Consider the following 23,193-nt stretch of genomic DNA (forward strand, 5'->3'; position numbering starts at 1 on the left):
AATTCACTCTACTTGCATACAAGAGGTTCAGTGGTTATTACCGGACAATCTGTATATTTCAATAAAGAAAAATTTATTCTTATTATTAAAAAATAATTTTTATTAATAGAAAACAAAAAATATTGGATAGAGAATAAAAGTACTTTAAACCAAGAATATTCATATTATAACGATAAATTAATGTTTATATATATTATCGACAGTTTAATCTTATTTTAAAGTCGTTCTCTGGAAAATCGATTTTCTCTAGATTTTTTTGAAACTGTGAATATACGTTAACCCTCCGTAGTCCCACCGGGTCAATTTGACCCGAGCCTCAACTTTGCTCGTAAATATCTTGCGCGTAACTTGAAAATTGGCGGGCATGACGCCCTCTAGCTGTAGTTCAAAAAACAAAAATTTTTTTTTAAAAACGAAAATTTTTTGCGAATTTTTTTTATATGTTAAAAATTCTTGAGGCATTTCTTTTTTTGTAGCAATTAATTTAGCAATATCACAAGTGCATTCGAGAATTTTTTCAACACGATCGGTGGATAAATGGTCAAATGGCGAACGATCAAAGTTCGTCTCGGGTCAAAATGACCCAGAGTGACTTCCTTGTTTGAAAAAATAGGTGTGACTACGGAGGGTTAATTTAGGTGTGCTTTATGCGATAGTATTTTCAATACCTCTTGCTGTATTAAAAATCGAGATACTGAGTTTCAAAGTTTCAACTTTTAACATGTAATTCCTATTCCGAGCTATTGTAAAAGAGACATTATAATAAATTGTGAAAGAAGTTTTCTCTAAATGTTTTTGAAAAATTAGTATATGATGCTCCATAAAAATAGAAATAATATGCAATTAAGTGTCAATACCCTTGTGTACTCGTTTTTGAGAAATACTTGTGTAAAATACGCGATTTGATGAATTTTTCGCTCGGTTCAGAGTGACAGAAGAGAAGAGGCGTCAGTTACTTGGCAACGCCGCATGAGTTCTCACGCGTGAAGTTAACTTCTTATTTTTTAGATGTTATTATAGGTTTGTTCGCGTCGCATGCCCCACCATGCTCCTAATCACTCCAACGCACTCCAAAAACTCATCTGCTCCAATCGCCACCTTTTATCCGTGATCCAAGTGCTCTTGGTGTTTATTGGAGTATGCGACGCGAACAAACCTTATATGTAATATTTTGTATATAAACATCTTTTTAAGCACGAATACAAGTTGAGCACGACTGAAGCCGGAGAACGTCCTTAAAACTCAATATTCTCTACATGAACACAAATAATGTTAATTCAATTTTATTATGTTACAATAAAGAAGAAGAAATCGGAAAAAGAAAAATACATCATTATCATCAAAATAATCATATTGTACTTTTTATATGTATATGTGACAATTATAATATTCAAATTAAATTATAATATTCTTGAAATTCAAAAATATAAAATTCTTTGAAAAAATATATATATTCTTGCTTATATATAAAACAATAATTGTATTAATTGCAGGTCTTGATTAAAGACTAATTTTTTTTGTGTCCAAGAATGATAATAAGAATAAAGGGTAAATCTTCGGAAAACCCACCTACATAAAATTCCTATCTTATCCTATATCTAAAAAAGGCATGTTAAATCGATACTCGCATCTCTTGAAGTCTTCTCGAAAGTCTGGAAGTTTATTGTTGACTTTTTTCCGCGATGCTAATTGGTTCTCTCGCTACGCTAACTTCGTGAGCGGCTGTCATAGCATAATTTTGACAGTTGTGTATTTGTTGTTAAATAGCGCGCGCGTCTGCGATGTCTAGTATGAATACAAATACCCAATTCCTATGTATTTTTGTCCTCTGAACATAAATATGAAACTTAAAAATGGCGATCGGACTTGCAAGTTGAAGAGAAACCATCATAAAGGGGTAAAGTGAAGGAGAGCCCACTTCTCACTGATTTCGTTAAACTTAGGCTTAATCGACGCGTTTTTGCACAGAATGACCGATCCTGGCAGAAAAAAGTGTCACTCTGCCCCGCGAAGCGAGATATTAACAATTAAAGTTGACGACTACATTCACTTGACGTGATGGATTTATACATTCATGTATGTTGCAGCCACATGCGGTAATGTAGCACTCCTTAAAGTGTCTAGATATTGGATACATGCTGTAATTTAATCTTTAAATTAAAAAGTACCATACACACATACATACACACGCGCGGGGGGGGGTGCAAGGGGGGGCCTTGGGCTCCCCCTCCCGCACCCCCTCTGCCGATAGGCAGGGTGGACCTCGCTTTACAACTTAGCATGTACTTTGTAAGTTGTAAAGTGATGTCCACCCTGCCCACCGGCGCGGACGAAGGGGTTGCGGGAGGGGGGCCCCAAGGCCCCCCTTGCACTCCTCCGCGCGCGCGCGTGTGTGTGTATGGTAATTTTTAATTTGAAAATTAAATTACAGCATGTGTCCAATTACTGCCTCCACGAATACATAATTTCCACGCAAAACGAGATGCCTCATAGTTTATAAACTTTCCACGCGTGGAAAGCTCATATACTTTGCAAGGCAACATATGTCAAGGTCAAGATTATTGGAGAGTGTGATGTTTTTATGCATAATTACGAATATTGATTTAGCATCAATATTCAGCTAAGAGCCAAAGCACATAACATAGCGTAGCAATATACGAGTCGTAGTCCTCGACCTGACAAATCAGGATACGCCAAAGCTTGTGTGTTACTTACGTCCATACACGAATACGACTGTCATATGTGCTTTGGCTCTAATGCCAAAGCTGATATTAGCTGATTTTCAATGACTTTTTGCGTTTTTCTGTTTTTTTGCGATTTTCGATGTTTCTTGTCCCGAGCGCCATTTTTAAGTATCATATTCAAGTTCAGAGGATAAAAATACGTAAGAATTGGATATTTTTATTCATTATTTCATATAGGTGGGTTTTCTGAAGATTTACCGAATAAAGAATAATAAAAAAAGTAACTTTTGCATTGCTTTCTTTTGCATTAAGTAAACGGGCAAATTTTCTCATTTCCTCAACCTTTATACTTTCTTGCAAGAAAACAATGCAAACAATATCTTTTTAATTACTTTTTAATTTCTCTTCTTATTATTTTTCTTGTATATACGAACAAAGATTATAATAGATTATAAGAGAAAAAACATATGGACATATTTTATGTATAAATCAAATTTTTTTTCACCGTTGTATAGCAAACGTAATAAAAATAACTAATAACAGTAAAGCTATTTTTCTTATCTAATAAAGGAACAAAAAGGATAAATTATGATGGGGCTATATAAAAAAATGGAAAACATACGAGCATATGTTCAGCAAGCCATCCTTCTTTCCTGGCTATCGTGGAACCAATTCGAAGCGCAAAACACTTTTTTCCTAATAGAGAATTTCCGCCGTAACCACTTCCATAAGACACAATCTCGTTTTTGGCAGGTTTGTGAAGGATAATCGTCCTTTCGGGATCGCATGGCCATGAGTGAGTTATACTGACTTTTGAATTATGTTTCGGCACACCCACCGAGTGTAAACATTTAACGAAAGTATCATTTCCCAGAGCCTCAAGTACCTTTTCTCCCATTCTAGTCATTATTCTCATCGAACAAACTACATAAGCCGAATCGGTAATTTCTATACCAATTTTAGAAAGTGGAGAACCTACAGGTCCCATACTGAAGGGGATCACATACATAGTGCGTCCTATGTCACAAAATTTATGTTATATTTATATAACATTAAATAATTTTTAATTTTTAATTGTTTACATAAGTAAACTTATATTATATTTTTAATACATTATTTATATATATGTATAGTTCACACAATATAATACGTCTTACACAGTAAAATATATCACCAAGATATCTAGAAGATATCTGAATGACGGAATATCTAATTGTTGCGCAGATACCATAAGAATATCTCAGAGACATCTCCAAGATTATAAAAAGCCATGATGATTTTATCTCAGATATGATATCTGATTCTGCATATATATCGGCTATCTATGCCTCATTTAAAAGCAGATATGTTATATACAACCCAAATAGCAAGAAGAAAAGAAGAATTCTTTTTAAATTCTCGATTTATGAAATTAATTATTTTTCTGTATTCATTCTCTGTTCTAAAATGATTCTTGAGAGTTTAAAAGAAATTCATTTTTATATCATCAATTCTGAGTCCTTTTTTAGATATAAAAGACGTCCTTTTCATAAAAATTCGCAATAAATTCAAAATTATGCTTCGATATTATTCCAATATTTTGCATTTTGCCATCTCTGCACTGTATGATATCTCGGATATCACGAAAAATATTAGAGCCAAGTATCTCATAGACTCGCTTTTTATCCTAGTGCGTAAGGATTTTTGTTTACAAGAAGGTACTGGCGCATGTAGTCGCGGCGCGAAAGCAACATACTGCGTTCCCTCGCAGTATGTTGCTTTCGCGCCGCGGTCGTTACCTCCGGCGCTGCCCGAGTGAAAATTTTCTAAGTTCCCTCGCGGTGTACGTGTGACTTTTGTCGGGACGAATCGTTACGGCGCGCGTCCAAGTCCTCTCAAATTGTTTTATTGGCTACGAGTAAACTTGAGTTAATCTTTATAAAATATAAGAGCTAACTGTGAATCGGCCATATATTCGAATGCACTTGTTGCAGAGATGTCTTTTTCCAAAGATATAATGTGATATTGAGTAATAATGTGTTGCAGATATTCTGTGAATATCTGAAAATAAGATATCTCAGATTTGACTTAAAATTGTAGGCATAAAGATATCTGGCTATATCTCAGATATATTTTGCTGTGTGGGGTACATTTGGTAATCGACAACAAATCGTAAATATCCAAAATTTCTGCTAACCTTTCATACAACCTGGAAAACGTTCTGAAATAGCTTTTTCCATATCATAAGGAGAGATCCAATTTCCAAGCTCTCCAATTATACCTTTACGCGGTATAGGAATAGCATCACTTTTCAAGTCTGTACTGATAAACGTACATTTCTCGACACGTGCCACATCTGCAGGGTTAGTCTTTGCCAACCAACTATTACATAAAGTCATAAAATATATTTAAAAGATAATATAAACGTATAATATAAATGTATAATATAAACGTATATGTAATAAGAGTCTGGACACTCTGGACCATTTCCTCTTTATTAGAAATAAAAACATGGTAAGAGTTCTGTATATGAACCTCTTCCGAGTTTGATCCACTTTTGCGGGTACGTAGTACGTACTAAAAGAAGTCGAAAGCCCCAGTACCAACTTGTGCAAAAATGACTATTTTCTTAAATATTCAAATTTTTATTATTTTACTAGATTTTGGATTTTTTGACTGCATATACACAATATTGATTCTCTTTTCGCGTGGAAAACCCATATAAAATTAAACAATAATAGACTTTGTTTCGCCCTGTAAGCAAAGGAAGCAAGGTCCACCCTTCAATTATTGTTGTGTGAGTGAGAAAATGCGTTTGTGGATGCAGTAAGTTCTGCCCCCCTCTCTACGGGGGGCTCCACCTCCAAAAAACTAACCTATAACCCAAACCAATTGTTGTATGGTTGGGAAAGTGTGTGTGTGAATGCAGTATGTTCTGACCTCCCCACAGTATAACCAGTAGTCCGACTCTGTCAATTGTTTTGGTACCGCGCCGATCCGATCTGCGCATCGACATTTTGTTGGAAGCGACCAATCAGAGGATTTTTGTATGCGTGGTAGTTCAACGTCGGTGTGACCCCGCCGAGGCGCCACAGTTTATACGTGGTTGCAATCACACGTTTGACGATGAGATAAAAATAAATTCGTTAATCAGTGTGACGCGCAGAAATACTTGATATTTTGGATAATTTCGATTAGATTATTTTCCAAAATGCCTAACAGCATAGGTTATACAATTTATTGTAGCGTTCGAAATTGCCGAAATACGAGCAAAAAATCAAATTGTCATTTCTTTCGTTTCTCTAAGGATGCCGAAAAGTTTGTATATATCGACTTTTTGTACATGTTACAGAACAATTATTTTTCCTTTAAATCATAATACACAAGTTTAATAATTTTAGGTTAAGACAGTGGGCAATTGCGTGTCGTCGCGAGGATCTTTTGAAAGGAAAATTAGAACGTGTTTATTCCCGTTTGCAGCGATCATTTTGAGGACAGAATATATACAAATTATTTGAAAAACCGTTTACTTCCTCTGGCTCAACCAACTCTCAATTTGGGTGAAAATTTAGAAAATGATCAAAATATGGTAAATTTAGAAAATGATCAGAATATGGAAAATTTAGAAAATGATCAGTATATGGTTTTAGAAAATGATCAGAATATGGAAAATGTAGAAAATGATCAGAATATGGAAAATTTAGAAAATGATCACAATGTGGTAAGTAAATTAAAAATGATCAATTCAAGATTAAGTAAAAGAATCGAGCTGCTGATTAGAGGATACTGCAGCTGATAGGTTTAAACCTGCTAAACGTGATCTTTATAAAATCTGATTTCAGAATTGTGCAAATGCAAAAAGTAACACTTCATATGGCATGCGACAAACCATTCATTCGTTGGAAGAGGGAGAAAGGTCGCAGCTTTCCGCAGAGCCTGATGTACGAGCGGAACACAATGTCAGCTTGGAACCAATTAACATCGCCAAATTTCTTCAGCCTTTAATCGTCGTTCTTTCAGCAAACAACAATATTGCAGATCCTAACATTGCAGTCACCGCAGGGCCCAGTGGTGTTAGAAACCACAAAGAAGTACAGAGTATTAGTCATAAAGTTACTCAAACCACGAACGATTTGTCTACTCGTACTCCGAGAAAATTAAAAGCAGAAATTAGAATGCTAAAAAAAGAGATTGCCACTTTGAATGAAACGATAAAAAAACCACGTACAAAAAATCAATTTTTGGAGGACTGTGAAAAATATCTGCCACCGCGGATAGCATTGTTTGTAAAAGAACAAGTATTAGCAGGCAAGAAACAAGTCCGAGGTCAGAGGTATTCCCTAGAATTTAAACGATTGTGCTTGAATTTGTATTTTAAAGGGCTAAGAGCGTATAGGGCTTTGTCATCGATATTTTCTTTGCCAAGTAAAACGACTCTCAATGATATAACACTTAATATTTCTATTACAAGCGGCATAAATCAAAACGTGTTCAATTTACTGGCCAATAAATTTGCAACTATGCGAGAGTCTGGAAAAATGTGCGTAATATGCTTTGATGAAATGTCATTAAAATGCCATTTGTATTATGATAAAAAAACTGATAAAGTTATCGGTTTTCATGAGAGTGGCAATGAAAAGCAATTCCAACCAGCAAAATTTTCATGCGTCTTTCTTGCAAGAAGTATTTTTGGTGATTGGAAACAGCCTCTTGCGTATGAACTTTCGAATACAGCTTGTTCAACTGCAGTTCTTAAACAATTACTCATTCAATGTATTTTTGAATTGCAAAATATTGGTGTAACAGTAGCTGCTGTAATATGTGATATGGGTCCTAAGAATAAGCAACTCGCAAATGAATTAGGAATTACGCCTAGTACCCCATATTTTACACTGAACAACCGCAAGATCTTTTTCTTATTTGATGTGCCGCATTTGATAAAGGCGACGCAAAATAAGTTTTTAAAATATACTTTCAAGTTTGGCCAATATTTTGCTAACATACGTTACGTAAGACAATTTTATGAGATCGATCAATCAATGCCGTTCAGGTTGGCGCCAAAATTAATTTACTCTCATTTAAATTCAAGACCACAGGAAAAAATGAAAACTCGATTAGCTCCTCAGCTTCTTAGTCAAAGGTGGCAGGTGTAAGTTCATATATCCATTTTGCAAAAATATCAACTGATGCAGTTGGGACGGTAACTTTCATAGACAAAATGGATAAACTGTTTGACATGTTAAATTCCACCTCTAAATACGAGGGAGACAAACTGCACGCTCACGTTTTCGAAAGGAAAAAATTCCAGACTACTTTTTTACAAGAATGTTTAAAGTTTTTTGATTCATTAATTATTAATCACAATGATCAGAACGTGACAAATCAAATGAACTTTATCAATGGCTGGAAAGTTACTATTTCAGGCGTACTGCAACTATGGGAATGTCTCAAAGAAAAAGAAGGAATTGTTTCTCTGCAAACGAGGAGATTAAATCAAGATCCTATAGAAAACTTTTTTGGGAAAATTTGTTTAGGAGGAGAAAACTGTCCGAACCCTCCTTCCTGGCAGTTCACTCGAGCATTCAAAAAATTGCTGTGTCAGGATTTCTATAATACGGGAAACGAAAACTGCGAAGATGATTTTGACAATATCTTGCTAGATTTAAGCAGATTGAATGGAGATATTGGAGATGAAATGAAAGAAATTGAAGAAGAAAGTGAAGGCGGACTTTTTGATACATTTACGCCGGATGACACTGATTATGAAAAGCTCAATTTAGTTGAAAAAAGTTCAATTCGTTACATATGCGGTTTTTTGATTGGTAAATGTTTAAAGAAACATTCATGCACAATTTGCAAAGAATATAGTATTGATCACGTAGAATTTGAAGATTCGACAATTTATTGTTTTTTTTAAGGCATACTAAAGCAATAATTCAATTTTCGGAAATTTAAAAATGCCACATAATAATTTTATTTTTTACGTGTGCTCGTTGGCAGCGATTTTTAATCAGCACTTTGAAAATATTGTTTTAGAAAAAAATATACAAAAATTGTTAGCGAAGGTTAAAGTAATAATATTTAAGCACCCATGCAGCAGTTTCTCACATTTATATTTAAAAAAATTATTTTTTAGAATGCGCATATATTATACGTTAAAATTTATAAATTACAACTTTAAGTCATCCACAAGCAAAAATAAAATGATTATTTGGAGACACGAATAAATACCGCTGTACATGTAAATATATGTAATGTATTTACATATATATGTAAATGTATGTAATAAATATATACCGCCGTATATGCAATAAATGCAACTTTGCAAAAATGATATTGTTTTTGCATTATTAATTTTAATTAAACTTTACCACGAATTTAAAATCTTTAACAACAAATAAAATAATTGCACTATTTTTTTTATAATTTCAACTTTAACTTCATAATTTATAATAATTTGCAATAATTTATAATAATATATTAATATTTAATTTTATAATTTATAATAGTTATTTTATATCTAATTAGCACTTGAACAATTCATCGAAACTGCTATGCTAGCAATTTCATTAATCATTTTTTATTCGTACAATCTTTTTTCTTGTATTTCTACCTAGGCCATTTCTAACGCGTGAATAATGTATACAGTTCTTATGCGCCTCTTCTAATAGTAAATAAAATCCTGAAAACCTGGGGCGCTTTAACTTCTAAGTACAACCTTGAAAACCCGGGGCCCTTTAACCGTAGATACGTCGTTGGCGCTTCCATAATAATGAGGGCGAATCGGGAACCGATAGATCAAAGGTGCCGACAGAGAGTCGGACTACTGGTTAAGGCCTTGGCACATAGAAAAACTTAAGCAGTAAAACTCAACCAGTAAGCAAATCAGCCAATCACAGCCAAGAACTTAAGGCACGGCCCTAAGCGGTAGCGAATCCATACTGTTGATGTCTTACTGCTTAAAGTTTTACTGCTTAAGTTTTTTTATGTGCCAAGGCCCTTATACTGTGGCCCTCCTTACAGGTGGGGGGCTCCATCTCGAAAAAACTAACTCAACTATTTCCAAAAACCTAACCTAACCTAACTCAAACCAATTGTTGTGTGGGTGCGAAAGTGCGTGCGTGGATTAACCTGATGTAGAGTGCCGCACGCTTTGTTTACAATTTTCAGGCAAAAATTTTAATATTTAAGGAAATAGTCATTTCGCAAGTTTTGGCACTTTCAACTTCTTTTAGTACGTACCTGCAATATTTTACTATGTGCCTGCAATATGTAACCTACAAAGTAGATCAAAATCGAAAGGAGGTTGCATACGGACCTCTAGCCAAAAACATTTTACAAGAATATCTTTTTTGAAATTAAATAATTATTAAATACATATTTTGATTTCAAAAAAAAGAAAATAAATATTTTCTTAATTCTAAAAATTGTGTTAATTTTTTTGTTGTTGTAAAAAAATCTGTTTTGATTATTAATTTCTAAATTTTATCATAAAAACCAACCGAAATATATTGTATTATATATATATATATATATCGCGTATATATATATATATATATATATATATATATCTCTATATATAATTATATATAATACACGCAAATAGATGATAGAATATATTTATTTTTCTCTCTCTCTCTCTCTCTCTCTCTCTCTCTCTCTCTCTCTCTCTCTCTCTCTCTCTCGTTTACCAAATCCTCGAGCCCATTCATTACAGGACATGATCTACTTGAAATGTCATTCTCTCTAAATCGTGCGTTTGACTCTAAGCAGTCTGTACTGCGGCGTAGTTATAGGAACTTTGACACCTCTGCGTTCCTTGAGCATCTTCATTCTTTGGCAATTAATGTTCAGATTGTGAATGTGACTAACGTTGAGGAGGTTTGTTCTCGTCTGTCGTCTACCTTGCTTGACGTGCTGGATGTGTTTGCTCCTGCTCGTAGATCTGTGATTAGAAGGCCTCCTATTCATTGGCTCACAGATGAATTTAGATCCCGACTCCGTACACGTAATCAGCTGTATAAGCAAGCCAAACGTTCCAATAGTCTTCTTGGCTATGCCAGATACCGACATCTTCGCAACCAGCTTAACACTGATATCAAGCGCGCCAAGAGTGATTTTCACTTTGCCTCTCTTACTAACATAACCGACTCTGCTGAATTGTGGAGTGAACTTGCCCGTCTTGGGCTTGTCAAGTCTACGTCGGTTTCTTCTCTCCGTTTTTTCTCACCTGATCAACTAAATTTATATTACGTCTCTGTATTTAATACTTCATCACCTTGCTCGTTCATTAACTTCATGTCAGCCATTGCTTTAGTTTCTAGTCCTTCTCAACGTTCAAAGTTTGTTTTCTCTACTATTCAGCCTGATGATGTATATAAACTTATTACAAATGAACCTCTTCATTCCTTTGCATCTGGCCAGGACGGCATTCCGCTTTATGTTCTCCGTATTGCCTGGCCTGTTATTTCCCAATGGGAACTTTACTGCTCAATTGTTCACTTCAATCCTCCGTATTTCCTTCATTATGGAAACGTGCGTTGTCCGCCCTCTCTCGAAGATTCGCACTCCTCTGTCTCCATCTGATACTCGACCTATTGCTAATCTTCCGGAAATGTCTAAAATCCTTGAACGAATAGTGGCCTCACAGATCACTGACTATTTAAACAAGCATAATCTTTTGAATTCCAGAGAGTCTGCGTATCGTTCAGGTTACAACACGCAATCTGCACTTTTACGCGTCTGTGATGACATAAAAAAAGGAATTGATGACAGCTTAGGCTTATCACAATTATGATTCTCTTCGACTTCAGTAAAGCCTTTGATACTGTTCCACATCTTCGTTTACTTATGAAGTTAAAATTAGGATTCTTTGACGAGGTCCTTGTGTGGATATTCTCCTATCTCACTGGCCGTTCTCAAGCTGTAATTGATGATGAAGGTAATCTCTCAGACTGGCTGTTCACATCGTCCGGCGTCCCTCAAGATTCTGTACTTGGTCCTCTTCTGTTTGCACTGTATATTAACGATATAGGTGGTTTTCTGTCGTTTGTGTATTATATGCTCTTTGCTGATGATATACAAATATATCTCCAATGTTCTCGTGCTGACATTCTCCATGGTCTTGAAATGATTTCTAGAGATGCGAATGCTATTTTTGACTATGCAAATTTGAATGGTCTTAGACTTAATCCTGCGAAATCTATAAGGTATTGATTTTTGGTAGTCATTTCTATGTTAATGATATTGACCATAGCTTACCACTTATTATTGTAAACCAAACACCTATACCCTTTGTTAATGAAGCCAAAATTTTGGGTGTAATTTTTACGTCTAACTTGTCTTGGAGGAAACACATTTTACACATCTCTCAAAAAGTTCATTTTTCTTTGCATAAACTCAAGTTTAATAAAAATTTTCTTTCTACGAGGTTATATAAGGATAAGGCTGGTATTAGCTCTAATTATGCCACACATTGATTACTGCTGCTTAGTCTATCACGGTTTAAGTGGTGAGTTAAATACTTTATTACAGAGACTCGTCAATTGTTGCATCCGCTTTATCTTTGATCTCAAGAGAGATGAACATATTACTCCGTATAGACGCCAATTAAGATGGCTTTTAGTTGAAAATAGAAAACTATATTTTCTTGGTTGTCAAATGTTTTGCATACTTCACATGTGCTCTTCTTCTTACTTGCGGGAAAATTTTACGTTGCCTGATCCGCTGTTGAGGAGATCTGACCGCCTTTCTCTTGCGTCTCATACATTTCATATTCCTTCTCACAGAACAACCACCTACAGAAACTCTTTTCATCTTTCTTTTATTTATTTCTGGCACTCACTTCTTGTTAATATCACCTCTACTTCCTCATTCCCTACCTTTAAGAATCTTCTCAAAGCATTTTTGCTTGCTCGGGAAACAGGGTACCATTCTTACTTATGTCTTCTGTTTTCTCCTGTCCTTCTTGTTTATTGTTGTTGTTTCTTTACTACATAATTATACTGTATATATAACTAGTTAAGTTGCATTAGTTGTTAGTTACATTGTATATATTACTAGTTAAGTTGCGTTAGTTCTTAGTTATACTATAGTTTTTGGAATTATACTACGCTAGTTTATTGGACACTTCAGTATCCAGTTCTTCGCTACTTCATTCTTGCCTGTCTCATATGCGAGGGAGAGCACGCATATATTTTCTCTTATACTGCAGAACTGTATCTTATTTTTGCCGTTTAGCCTTGCTTGGGCATAATAAATCATCTCTCTCTCTCTCTCTCTCTCTCTCTCTCTCTCTCTCTCTCTCTCTCTCTCTCTCTCTCTCTCTCTCTCTCTCTCTCTCTCTTTCTCTACGAGGACATAATTTGCAAAGGAATATAAATATGAATTAAAATATATATTTACAAATATATATTTTCCAAATATATATTCGTAATGCCGATATCTCATCGGGCCTAAGGGCCGGTTGTTCCAACCTGTTGGTAAACTTCCTAATAGTTAAATCATATATATGTCTTTGTTTATCCATTACATTAGACAGAGATGGACATATGATTTAACTATTAGTTAGCTGACCAACAAGTTGAAACAACCGGCCCTAAGAGATATTAACGAATCCGTGTAAATAAATTTTAACCCTTTTCATCCCGTTAGGAGTCGAATTTCTAAAAATCCCTTCTTAATGAGTGCTTACGTCATGAGAAGAATACACTCTTCAAATTTCATGTTTCTATAGGTTCAGGGGTTTGAGCTGGACGTTGATGAGTGAGTGAGTGAGTGAGTGAGTCAGTCAGTCAGGACATTTTCCTTTATATATATAGATATATGCATGCATATATTGTGTATGATACTGCAACTTCGTGTTTGTAAAATGAGATAAATATCTGAAATGTTAAGACTTACCAATTTTCGTATTTGGGCAAGCTTTCGATAGTTCCACTTTTTCGGAGAATTTTTAGCATTTGCATGTACTCGACATCAGTACCATTACATATATAAATGTCTTTAGGACTGCACAGTAAAGCGCATTCTTCAATATAGTAGCGAAGTTTGGACGAGATCTCTACCGTACATGCATTTAATAGAGGTATTTTACCGATATAATCAAGTCCATTTTTAGTTGATGGGTTTTTTGCTGCATGAGTCACAATAAATCTCGGATTTCTGAAAAAGCATAATTTTGTTAAAACATGTTAAACAAAGATATGATATTATAAAAAAAATATCTCATAATTTTGACTGCAAATATAGCAAATGTTATTTATTTATTATATTTTTTTATCAACAAATTATTTAATAATTACTTAAAAATTAATTTATAATTAATTTTTTAACGGAAATGTGACTGAACGATATTGTCGTAATAATAATTATTAAACAGCTTTTTAAATTGTAAAACTTTAAATGTTTTATGATATGCGCACATATGAATATGCGCATGTGAGCGATCACTCATTCAATTTTAAATTCTATAATCATAAAATCAACGGATGATCGTAAACTTAAGGGGGGATTCTAGTGTTACTAGACGAAAAAAATCGATTTTTTTTTTACATAAATAAATAGTGTAAGGTTTCAAGAATGTATTTGTGTTATTGTCGAATTTATAAAAGCACCTTTACCCACACAGCAAAATATATCACCAAGATATCTAGAAGATATCTGAATGACGGAATATCTGATTGCGCAAGATATCATGAGAATATCTCAGAGACATCTCCAAGATTATAAAAAGCCATGATACTTTTATCTCAGATATAATATCTGATTCTGCATATAAGTCGGATATCTATGCCTCTCATTTAAAAGCAGATATGTCACATATAACCTAAATAGCAAGAAGAAAAAAAGAATTTTTTTTTAAATTCTCGACTTATGAAATTAATTCTTTTTCCGTATTTATGTCATCAATTCTGAGTCCTTCAAATATAAAAGAAGTTCTTCCATAAAAATTCGCAATAAATAAAATTATGCTTCAATACTATGCTATTCCAATATTTTGCATTTTGCGATCTCTGCACTGTATGATACCTCGAATATTAGAGCCAAGTATTTCACAGGCTCGATCCTAGTGCGTAAGGATTTTTGAGAAGGTACTGGCGCATGTAGCCGCGTCGCGGCAGCACATATGTTACTATAGCGCTCGCTTGAGCAAAAATTTTCTAAGTCCTCTCGAGGCATGTTGATTTTGCGCCGCGGTCGTTACCTCCGGCGCAGCCTCAACAAAAGTTTTCTAAGTCCCCTCGCGGCGAGTTGTTTTCGCCCCGCGGTCGTTACCTTCGGCCCCGTCCAAATGAAAATTTTCTAAGTTCCTTCGCGGCGTGTGGCTTTTGCCGGGACGGATCGGTACGGCGTCCAACTTCTCTAGAATTGTTTTATTGGCTACGAATAAACTTGAGTTGATTTTTATAAAATATAAGAGCTATAACTATGAATCGGCCATATATTCGAATGCAAATGTTGCAGAGATGTCTTTTTCAAAGATATAATGTGATATCGATCGAGTAATGATGTCCTGTAGATATTCTGTAAATATCTGAAAATAAGATATCTCAGATTTGACTTAAAATTGTAGGCATAAAAATATCTGGCTATATCTCAGATATATTTTGCTGTGTGGGTAGTGAGACGCGCTTTAGATCGATAGAGCACAAATATGTGGACCGACTTTATAGTTTCCTTGACATTCTATCGTTGTGAGAACAATAAAATTTTGTTTATACCTGTCTAGATTCTCAACTATAGTGCTTTGCCCTATCTGGTATAAATGTGTGTTTGTATTTACGTGTATTTGTGTGCGTGCGTGCGTGTGCGTGTGCGCGCGTGTGTGCGTGTGCGTGTGTGTGTGCATGTGTGTGTGCATGTGTGTGTGTGCAAACCGTAATGAAAACCGCTAAACAAGAATTCTTCGTGGGAGAGGAAAGCATTTTATGTGCTCGAAATAGCGGACTGAGCGTTACTTAACTGTAAGTATCGTGAAAATATCAAAAACTTTATTTTTTTATTCAACTGTGACTTTTTTGATTCGCCATATTGAATCCGCCATTTTAAATTTTGAAAATTTAATATCAGATTCGGATTCAGCAACCTTAAAAACTTTTATACTGAAATCTTCATGCATTTTTCGGCTGACAGCAAAGAAGTAAACTTTAAACACGTTTTTCTCAAAACTACTTTTTTCAATTTGCCGTGCAGGATAACTCAAAAAGTAATCAATCAAATTTTGTGAAGTACGATTTGATTCCTTATAATTTTCTCCAAGGATTGAACCTACCGTTATAACTTTATTGTTTATTTATAACATTTTTATAAACAACAGAAAATTGATTTTTTAATCGAAAAAATGTCACTTTTTTTGCGATTGCCATAATTCTTTCAATTTATTTGCAAGTAGGTTCAATTTCCGCGTAATCGACTGAGCTTTAAAGAAAACATTGTGCCACAAAGTTCTATGCCAACACGACAAAAATAAAAAAAATTGAAAAATCGACATATCTCTTTTTCTTCTTTAAGAATGCCTTTTTATATCGACAAAAAATCAAATTATGACTTATAGTTTTCTAAAATCGGTACATTAATGAAAAATTAAACTCATCGCCACTATTTCTGAAAAATTAGAAAAATTTTGGCACCGGTTTCAAGAAAGACAGACAGACGTCAGATACTTCAATATTTTCTCAAAATATGTATATTGAAAATTTCTTTAAATTTCTACCAAAAATTTCAATTTTTAAAATAATACAAATAAGATGACATATTTTATTACAAGTTTACCTTCTTCATATTTACAAAAAAAAAATGAAACATTTTATATATTTTGTCATATTATATTTAACGAAAATGAATATCTAATATTAATCGAAGAGGCTAATATATCAGTCAAATAATTTCTTTCTTTCTTGCTTTGAATTATTTCATCAAATATATAACAAAATATAAAAATATTAATATTTAAATGATGCAAGTGCAGGGATGCATTGTAAATTGTAAGTTAGACAAGTATTTCTATTATTCGTTTTCGAATACAAACAAAATATATGCAAAGTCAGTAACAGTGAAAAGTATAAGTTATATGATATTCTCCATACTTTTCTTTGATTTTGCTCTTATCTATGATTTTTTGCATCACATATTTACTTAAATTTAAACTTTACTTGATGCTAATATTGAACGATTAACACAGGAGACTCGTTTAAAGAAATATGATTTATTCTATCTTCTTCGTAATTCGGAAGACGGTGAACTAATTATATGTTTTTACTTGACAACTATCGGTAAGATTGTAACAATATTCCGGTTTCACAATGCGATCGTTATTGTCCTGTGCTGTTGTCTTTATGAATAAATCCGACGATTTTCGAGAAACTCCGAAATTGGAAAAGCGCTTTTGTACTGTGACGAAGGACATACTTAGAGACCCTTCAGGGAGAGACTGGCCAAGAGGCGAACTGTTTCTGTCTCCATTTACATTCAAACCGGAAATAAGAAAGACAGAGGTATTAATATAAAAGTGTAGGAAAAAAAACCAGGATCTCTAGGGGAGACCGGGGCGGAGACGTCACCGGGGCGGAGTCGTCATTACAATTATCTTGAAATCTGTATGTTGTGTGAACTCGCCATTCATATTGTAAACACTACTTATGGTGCCTATGTAACCAACGGAGTTTAGTGAGATTATAGGTATGCCATTTTCATTAAAGCAAACGTGTTTTCGGAGGTGAAAAGTAAAATTTTTTGCGCGTTGAAAATTTTAAATATTTTAAATATTATTTTCTCACCGAATCTCGAGATAAGATTCTGAAGAGTAATGCATGCTGAACACGAATCCAGTGAAAATTTTTTATTTTCGTTGATTTCTAATATTTCATGAGCGATCAAACTTAAAATCTGTGTCTCCGGGGCGAAGTCGTCACCAAGCCATATCATGGAAGCTTCAGGCGAAAATCAAAGTCAAAGAAGCAGCAGTGGTCGGATTCCTGCGAAGATTTGAATAATATATGTGCTGCGTGTGCTCAGAGATGACAGAATAAAGCTGACGAGAAACACCCCGGGAAAAAAAAAATATATATAATTATATATATAATTATATATAAATATATGTGATTATATATGATGCAATTATATATGAATTTTGTCTCTATATGCGTAGGGCACATAAGTGTGTGCGCTTTTCTTGTAATTATTTTCCGCCATCGTGCTTTTAATTAATGTTTCCATTTTTTTTATTAAAAAATAATTAATAAAATGTATCCTATCATTTTTCATGATCGAAATTATGAATTTTCATTTAAAATTCAGTCCGAGAATGGAGTGACGACTCTGCCCCGGCAATTTTGAAATTTAAATTTTTGCACTTTTGTCGTTTTCACTCTATACCAGTTGAACAAAGCTACGTAGACCAAAAATATCCTTATAAATTTTGTAGCTAAGGGTTCACTCTTTACAACGGTATACATTTTACTAAAATCAATTGTTTTGTTGTTAAAAATCTGCACCGAAAAAATAGTGACGACTTCGTTCTAATTTTCTTTACTATTTCCTGCATGCAAATGGCGGCGAATTGGCCAGTCTCTCCCTAGAGGGTCTCTAGACATACCTATACATAAATACGAGACATAAATATGATGTACTTAAAAGATTTGTTTTGCTAACGTTTAATTTCAAATGTACTTTTCTTCAAATTTTTTTAATTTACACATTGCATTATTTTATTGAAATTTTTTTTTAATATTATTAGAATAATATATATTACTTTATTGTATTATACTTTTTATAACAGCTATAATAATTTTCTTATTTTTCATATTTATAAAAAATTTAAAAGAAGACGTGTTTATAAGTGCAACTTTGCTGCGCAAATATTTACTAATAAAATATTACTATATAGGAAATTAGACACCATTGCGTCATCTTATTTTTCTAGCAAGTTTTTCTACGACCATTTGGAAAAGAAATATAATTGAATATCGTTCTTTTTCGATTCTCATCCTTCTTAAATATCTCAATTTTTATACACGTCTCCTATATTGACCTTATGTTTATTTGTTTATTTTAATTTCTTATAGGCTGATGGCAGAGAACGAAACGTAGGCTCTTACGTCTGTTGTAGTCGTAAAGCAACCCTGGCGGAAAAAATTTCTATGAATAACTACAAAATTTAACTAGAAATAGAAATTTGTACATTTTTGTTGAAATATTTAATTTTTTGTAGAAATGGTTATTTTTTTGTAGAAATATCTACGAAATAGTACCACAAATTACAATGTTCTTAAATCAAGAAATTATTGCAAGTAGTATTTTATGAAAAACTACAATTTATAAAAAATAGTACAAAGATCTACAAATTTTAAAAATTTAAAAAGAAACAAAATCTTAAAAAATTAAAACATCTGCTTAATTGTAGAATACTACAAATATTTACAAAAGTGTCCCAATTCTAGCATTTTCATGTAGGATTTTGTAGTACTTCTTAAATTCATGTAGAATTTAATAGATTCTGGCAATTATATTTTAGAGTTTTTTAAATTTTGTAGAAATATTTCCGCCAGGGAAGGCAGAGAAAACTGTATACGTAACTACGTAAGTCGTGAAAAGCTATTGTGTCAATAGCTACGACAGACATAAGAGCCTACGTTTTGTTCCCTGCCATCAGCCTTAAGGAGGTTGGTTAGCGTCCCGCTGTAGAGCAGGTGGTGCGGCAGGGGGAAAGCATGTAGGTTAGATTTTCGTCGCGTGAAATAAACGAATTTTAGCAAATAAATGTGTAGAATGCATTCAATTACTGTTTCTTAAGGTCTAAAAAGAGTTGTTTGTACAATTGAAACCCAAATACGTGTTATTATCCACGTTGAAATGTAGAAATAATAAATGTGGTCCTGTTTTATTTTTACAATTTCTTGATAACTATAAAGACAAATTATTTCAGTCTTCGAGAAAGTTCTTTCTAAATATGTAAATAATTATTTGCACCTATTTTCATTAAATTCTTATCATTTTTAATATGCTTTCGAGAGTTACGTTACAGGTTAGGTAACATTTTTGCTGTGTCGCCCGTGTATAAGAGAGAGACAAAGAATATAACTTTAATAATTAATTACTCGACAACCATGCAGACAATTATCTTCAACTTTGGCATGGACGAGAGATTTCCATAGACAAATATTTTTCATAAATTTGAACTAATTCTTATCAAATTGATATGAGCAACCATCCTCCTTAATTTACGTCTTTATTCTTCTCTATTATGTAAACTCCGTTTAATTGTTAGCTCTTTTACTCTTTATTTTTTGCTTTAAAATTCTCATTTTATGTGATTAATTTTATTGCATTGAAGAAGATTAAAGTACAGTCGAAACGTTTACATTATTTCCTTTAATATTCACGAGAATAAATTATAAATTACTTCAATTATAACGTCCTTATTTACTTGTATTTCGCTACTGATTTCTATCTTTCTATTTTAACACCGCTATATACTGATTTCTATCTTTCTATTTTACATTTTTTAATTAATAGCGGTCATTATTACAGCGATTATTCTTTTATTAAAAAAACAAAATAAACAGATACTTACTGAGAGTGACAGATATCGACAGCGGGCGGCATCCTGCAGGCTTTTTCGATTACGAAGTTAGACGGTGCGACTAAATGCGTGGAACGGTTGATCTTCGGAGCATGAATCGAAATTGAGTTGAGAAGATTGCCAGTTGAGATGACACAGCGGCAGTTGATAGAAATGCTCCGTTTGTCGTCAAACTGCCGCGAAACCCGCGTCAAATTCGTCCAGCTGATACCGTGGAATTTTGGCGGCATGTTACCAGTGTCCGTTAAAACGCTTCCTTTATATGTGATTACGGAACGTGTTTGCTCATAGACGAGCCCCAGCGATCCGTTTCTCGGATTGGCCGATAAGAGGAGTTACCGTTGGACTTCCCGATTAATAGTGGGGAGTGTAAAATCGCGACGACCCGGGCAGGTCCACGAACGATGACCGCAAAACAGCCAAGGATCACGTCGTGACTGATGCACTCTGACACGCGCTACGTCACGTCTTTGGTAGCTAAAATCATTCGGCTATTCGGACCAATCAAGATTTAAAGGATATTCCCAACAAGAAGGAGATAAACGCTCGGAAATTAATTTATTCACATATCATCAAGATACACTTTTTAAACCGGGAATGATTTTTGATATACAAGCTGCGAAAACTCGAGGGATCAGATGACAGAGTATTCTAATAAATTCAATTATCGAAAAAATAACGTATAGCCTCTGTAGCGCGAACCGATATGTAATAACGATCAAATTTTTCTGGAAAGTAAAAGCGACTTGGGTAGCGCGGTGACGTCGATTAAACTCACTTTCGCATTAAATTGAAATCGGTGATTGGACGGATTTTATACCGAAAGCCGTTAGCCACTCTCGCTGCTCTATTTTTATATGACTGTCTCACTTGTCCACTTACTTTCCGCTATCTGTTTCACACAGACGGCAAACGAGTAAGACTACTATCCACGATCCGCATTTCACACAATTATCCAGCCGCCAATGAAAGGATCGTGCCTTTTATTCGGGCACTCGAGCCCACTCAACACTCCGTGTAAAACAGTGATAAGTGATAAAGACTCATAGGAGAATTTTATTTAATCGTGTTTGCGCGTAGGAGATATGTCGCCTGAGAGACAAAGAATTATAGCAGTGCGATCATATCATCATCATCCACGTGATGTTTACAATGCGTAATATATTTTTCTCGACAGTCATAAATGTCAAAAAGGAAGAAATGTAAGATTATTTAGTAAATATGAAAAACTAATAATATGTAACGCTATATACTATATAATATATACTATATACTATTATATGTATATGTACACTATGTAAATACCATATCACTTCCATATTATATTAAATACCATATTTTATACGCCGTTCTCAATTTTAGGAAAAAATGTTTTAAGTAGAAATTTTATTATTTTAGAAGAAAAGTTATTGATGAGTTTTCAACGAATTTTTTTGTCTTCTTAAATGTAACTGTTTTTTATATAATTTAATTTCTTTTGTCAGTCTGCATATAAAAGTATTCGGATAAAGTCATTGAAAAATAACACTTTACAACAACAAAAAAAAACACAAGAACGAACTTTGTGGCATTTGATAGTTTTTTGGACAGAAAACGATCCCGTTTGCCAAATTACTCCATTACGTGACAATTTTGAGATATTTGCAGAGTTGCAAAAAATGGGCTATTTTAGTGTATTTTGACATTTTATAACTACGATATGTGACGTATCGGAGAAGTTTAATCGCAATTAAAATTAAGTATGTTGTTAGGACTTTCAGCCCTTAAAAGGAATTTTTTGTGTCGCTTATGGTTAAAAAGATATTAATGAATAACGTAAAGTCTATTTTGCGTCAAAATTGCGACTTACATAGCTATTAAGGATCAATGAAGTATTTTTTAATTATGTTATTCAAATTTAAAGATTTTTCAGGTCGCTGAAAACTAATCTGACTACCATTATATTAATTTTTATATCTGCCATATTGGCTCCGTCATTTTAAATTTATTAACTTTGACATAAGTTTAGTTTTCAGCGATCTAAAAAACTCTTAGGTTTGATTAAAAAATATTTCATAGATCCTTAATAGCTATGTAAGTTGCAACTTTGACGCAATAAACTACGTTAATCATCAATATCTTTTTAACCATAAGCGACACAACAAATTCCTTTTAAGGACTGAAAGTCCTAACAACATACTTAATTTTGATTGTGATTAAACTTCTCCGATACGTCACATATCGTAGTTATAATATGCCAAAATACACTAAAATTGCTCATTATTGCAACTTTATCTGCAAATATCTCAAAATTGTGACGTAATAGAAAATAGAGCAATTTAGCAAACGATCGTATTCTACGTCTAAAAAATTATCGATGCCGCAAGGTTCGTTCTTGTGCTCGAAAAAAAATGATTTTTTTATTGTATACAGTGTAATTAATGGGATTCTTTGTATTGCAGTTATGTAGAGTGCGCGCGCAGCACATGTAATATACATTTTTTCTAAAATAGTATATAAAAAATAATTGAAGTAATATATTAAAATAGTCCTCTATCTTACTATACGTAACTAAAATTGTGGCATTTGAAAATCTGTTGAAAAATCTGTTAAAATGAGAAATGAAATGATTTTATATGATAACGTGTTTATTTTGTAGAAAATAATTTAGCTATATCTGACGTGTCTATATTTCTTTAACTTGTATTAAGATTGCTGAAAGCATAGGAGATTATGATATGATAAAAAGAATAAAAATAAAATATACTTTTCTATTGTTAATCACTATTTCATATTTTATAAGAATATTTTATGTTTTCACACACACTAATAAAAAATTAAAAAGAGAATTATACATAAAACTACGTAAAGAAAATGATTAATCTTACAAATTAAAAAATAGGATAGTTGATTAAAAAATATTTTATTATAATGTAAGAATAATATCCATACTTTTTACATAAAAACTAA

At 33.4% G+C, this 23,193-nt stretch overlaps 1 protein-coding gene across 5 annotated transcripts; it reads right to left on the minus strand.

Moving 5' to 3' along the window:
• Positions 1–3,255: 3,255 nt before the first annotated feature.
• On the minus strand, positions 3,256–21,260 carry LOC112467802 (phosphoenolpyruvate carboxykinase [GTP]-like). 5 transcript variants are annotated; one of them, XM_025036649.1, is made up of 5 exons: positions 21,127–21,260; positions 20,236–20,721; positions 13,566–13,826; positions 4,861–5,045; positions 3,256–3,701 (listed from the first exon to the last, which is right to left on the minus strand). In XM_025036649.1, exons 2-5 carry the CDS (start codon positions 20,472–20,474, stop codon positions 3,271–3,273), a joined length of 1,116 nt encoding a protein of 371 aa, XP_024892417.1. In that variant the 5' UTR covers positions 20,475–20,721; positions 21,127–21,260; the 3' UTR covers positions 3,256–3,270. The 5 variants fall into 5 exon arrangements, with proteins under 5 accessions (XP_024892417.1, XP_024892409.1, XP_024892400.1 ...); XM_025036641.1 differs by having other exon boundaries at positions 20,236–20,735; XM_025036632.1 differs by having other exon boundaries at positions 21,023–21,260.
• Between the last annotated feature and the right edge of the window lie 1,933 nt (positions 21,261–23,193).

Source organism: Temnothorax curvispinosus, unplaced genomic scaffold (assembly GCF_003070985.1).
Source record: "Temnothorax curvispinosus isolate PA1 unplaced genomic scaffold, ASM307098v1 QBEX01001687.1, whole genome shotgun sequence".
Lineage (NCBI taxonomy): Eukaryota > Metazoa > Arthropoda > Insecta > Hymenoptera > Formicidae > Temnothorax > Temnothorax curvispinosus.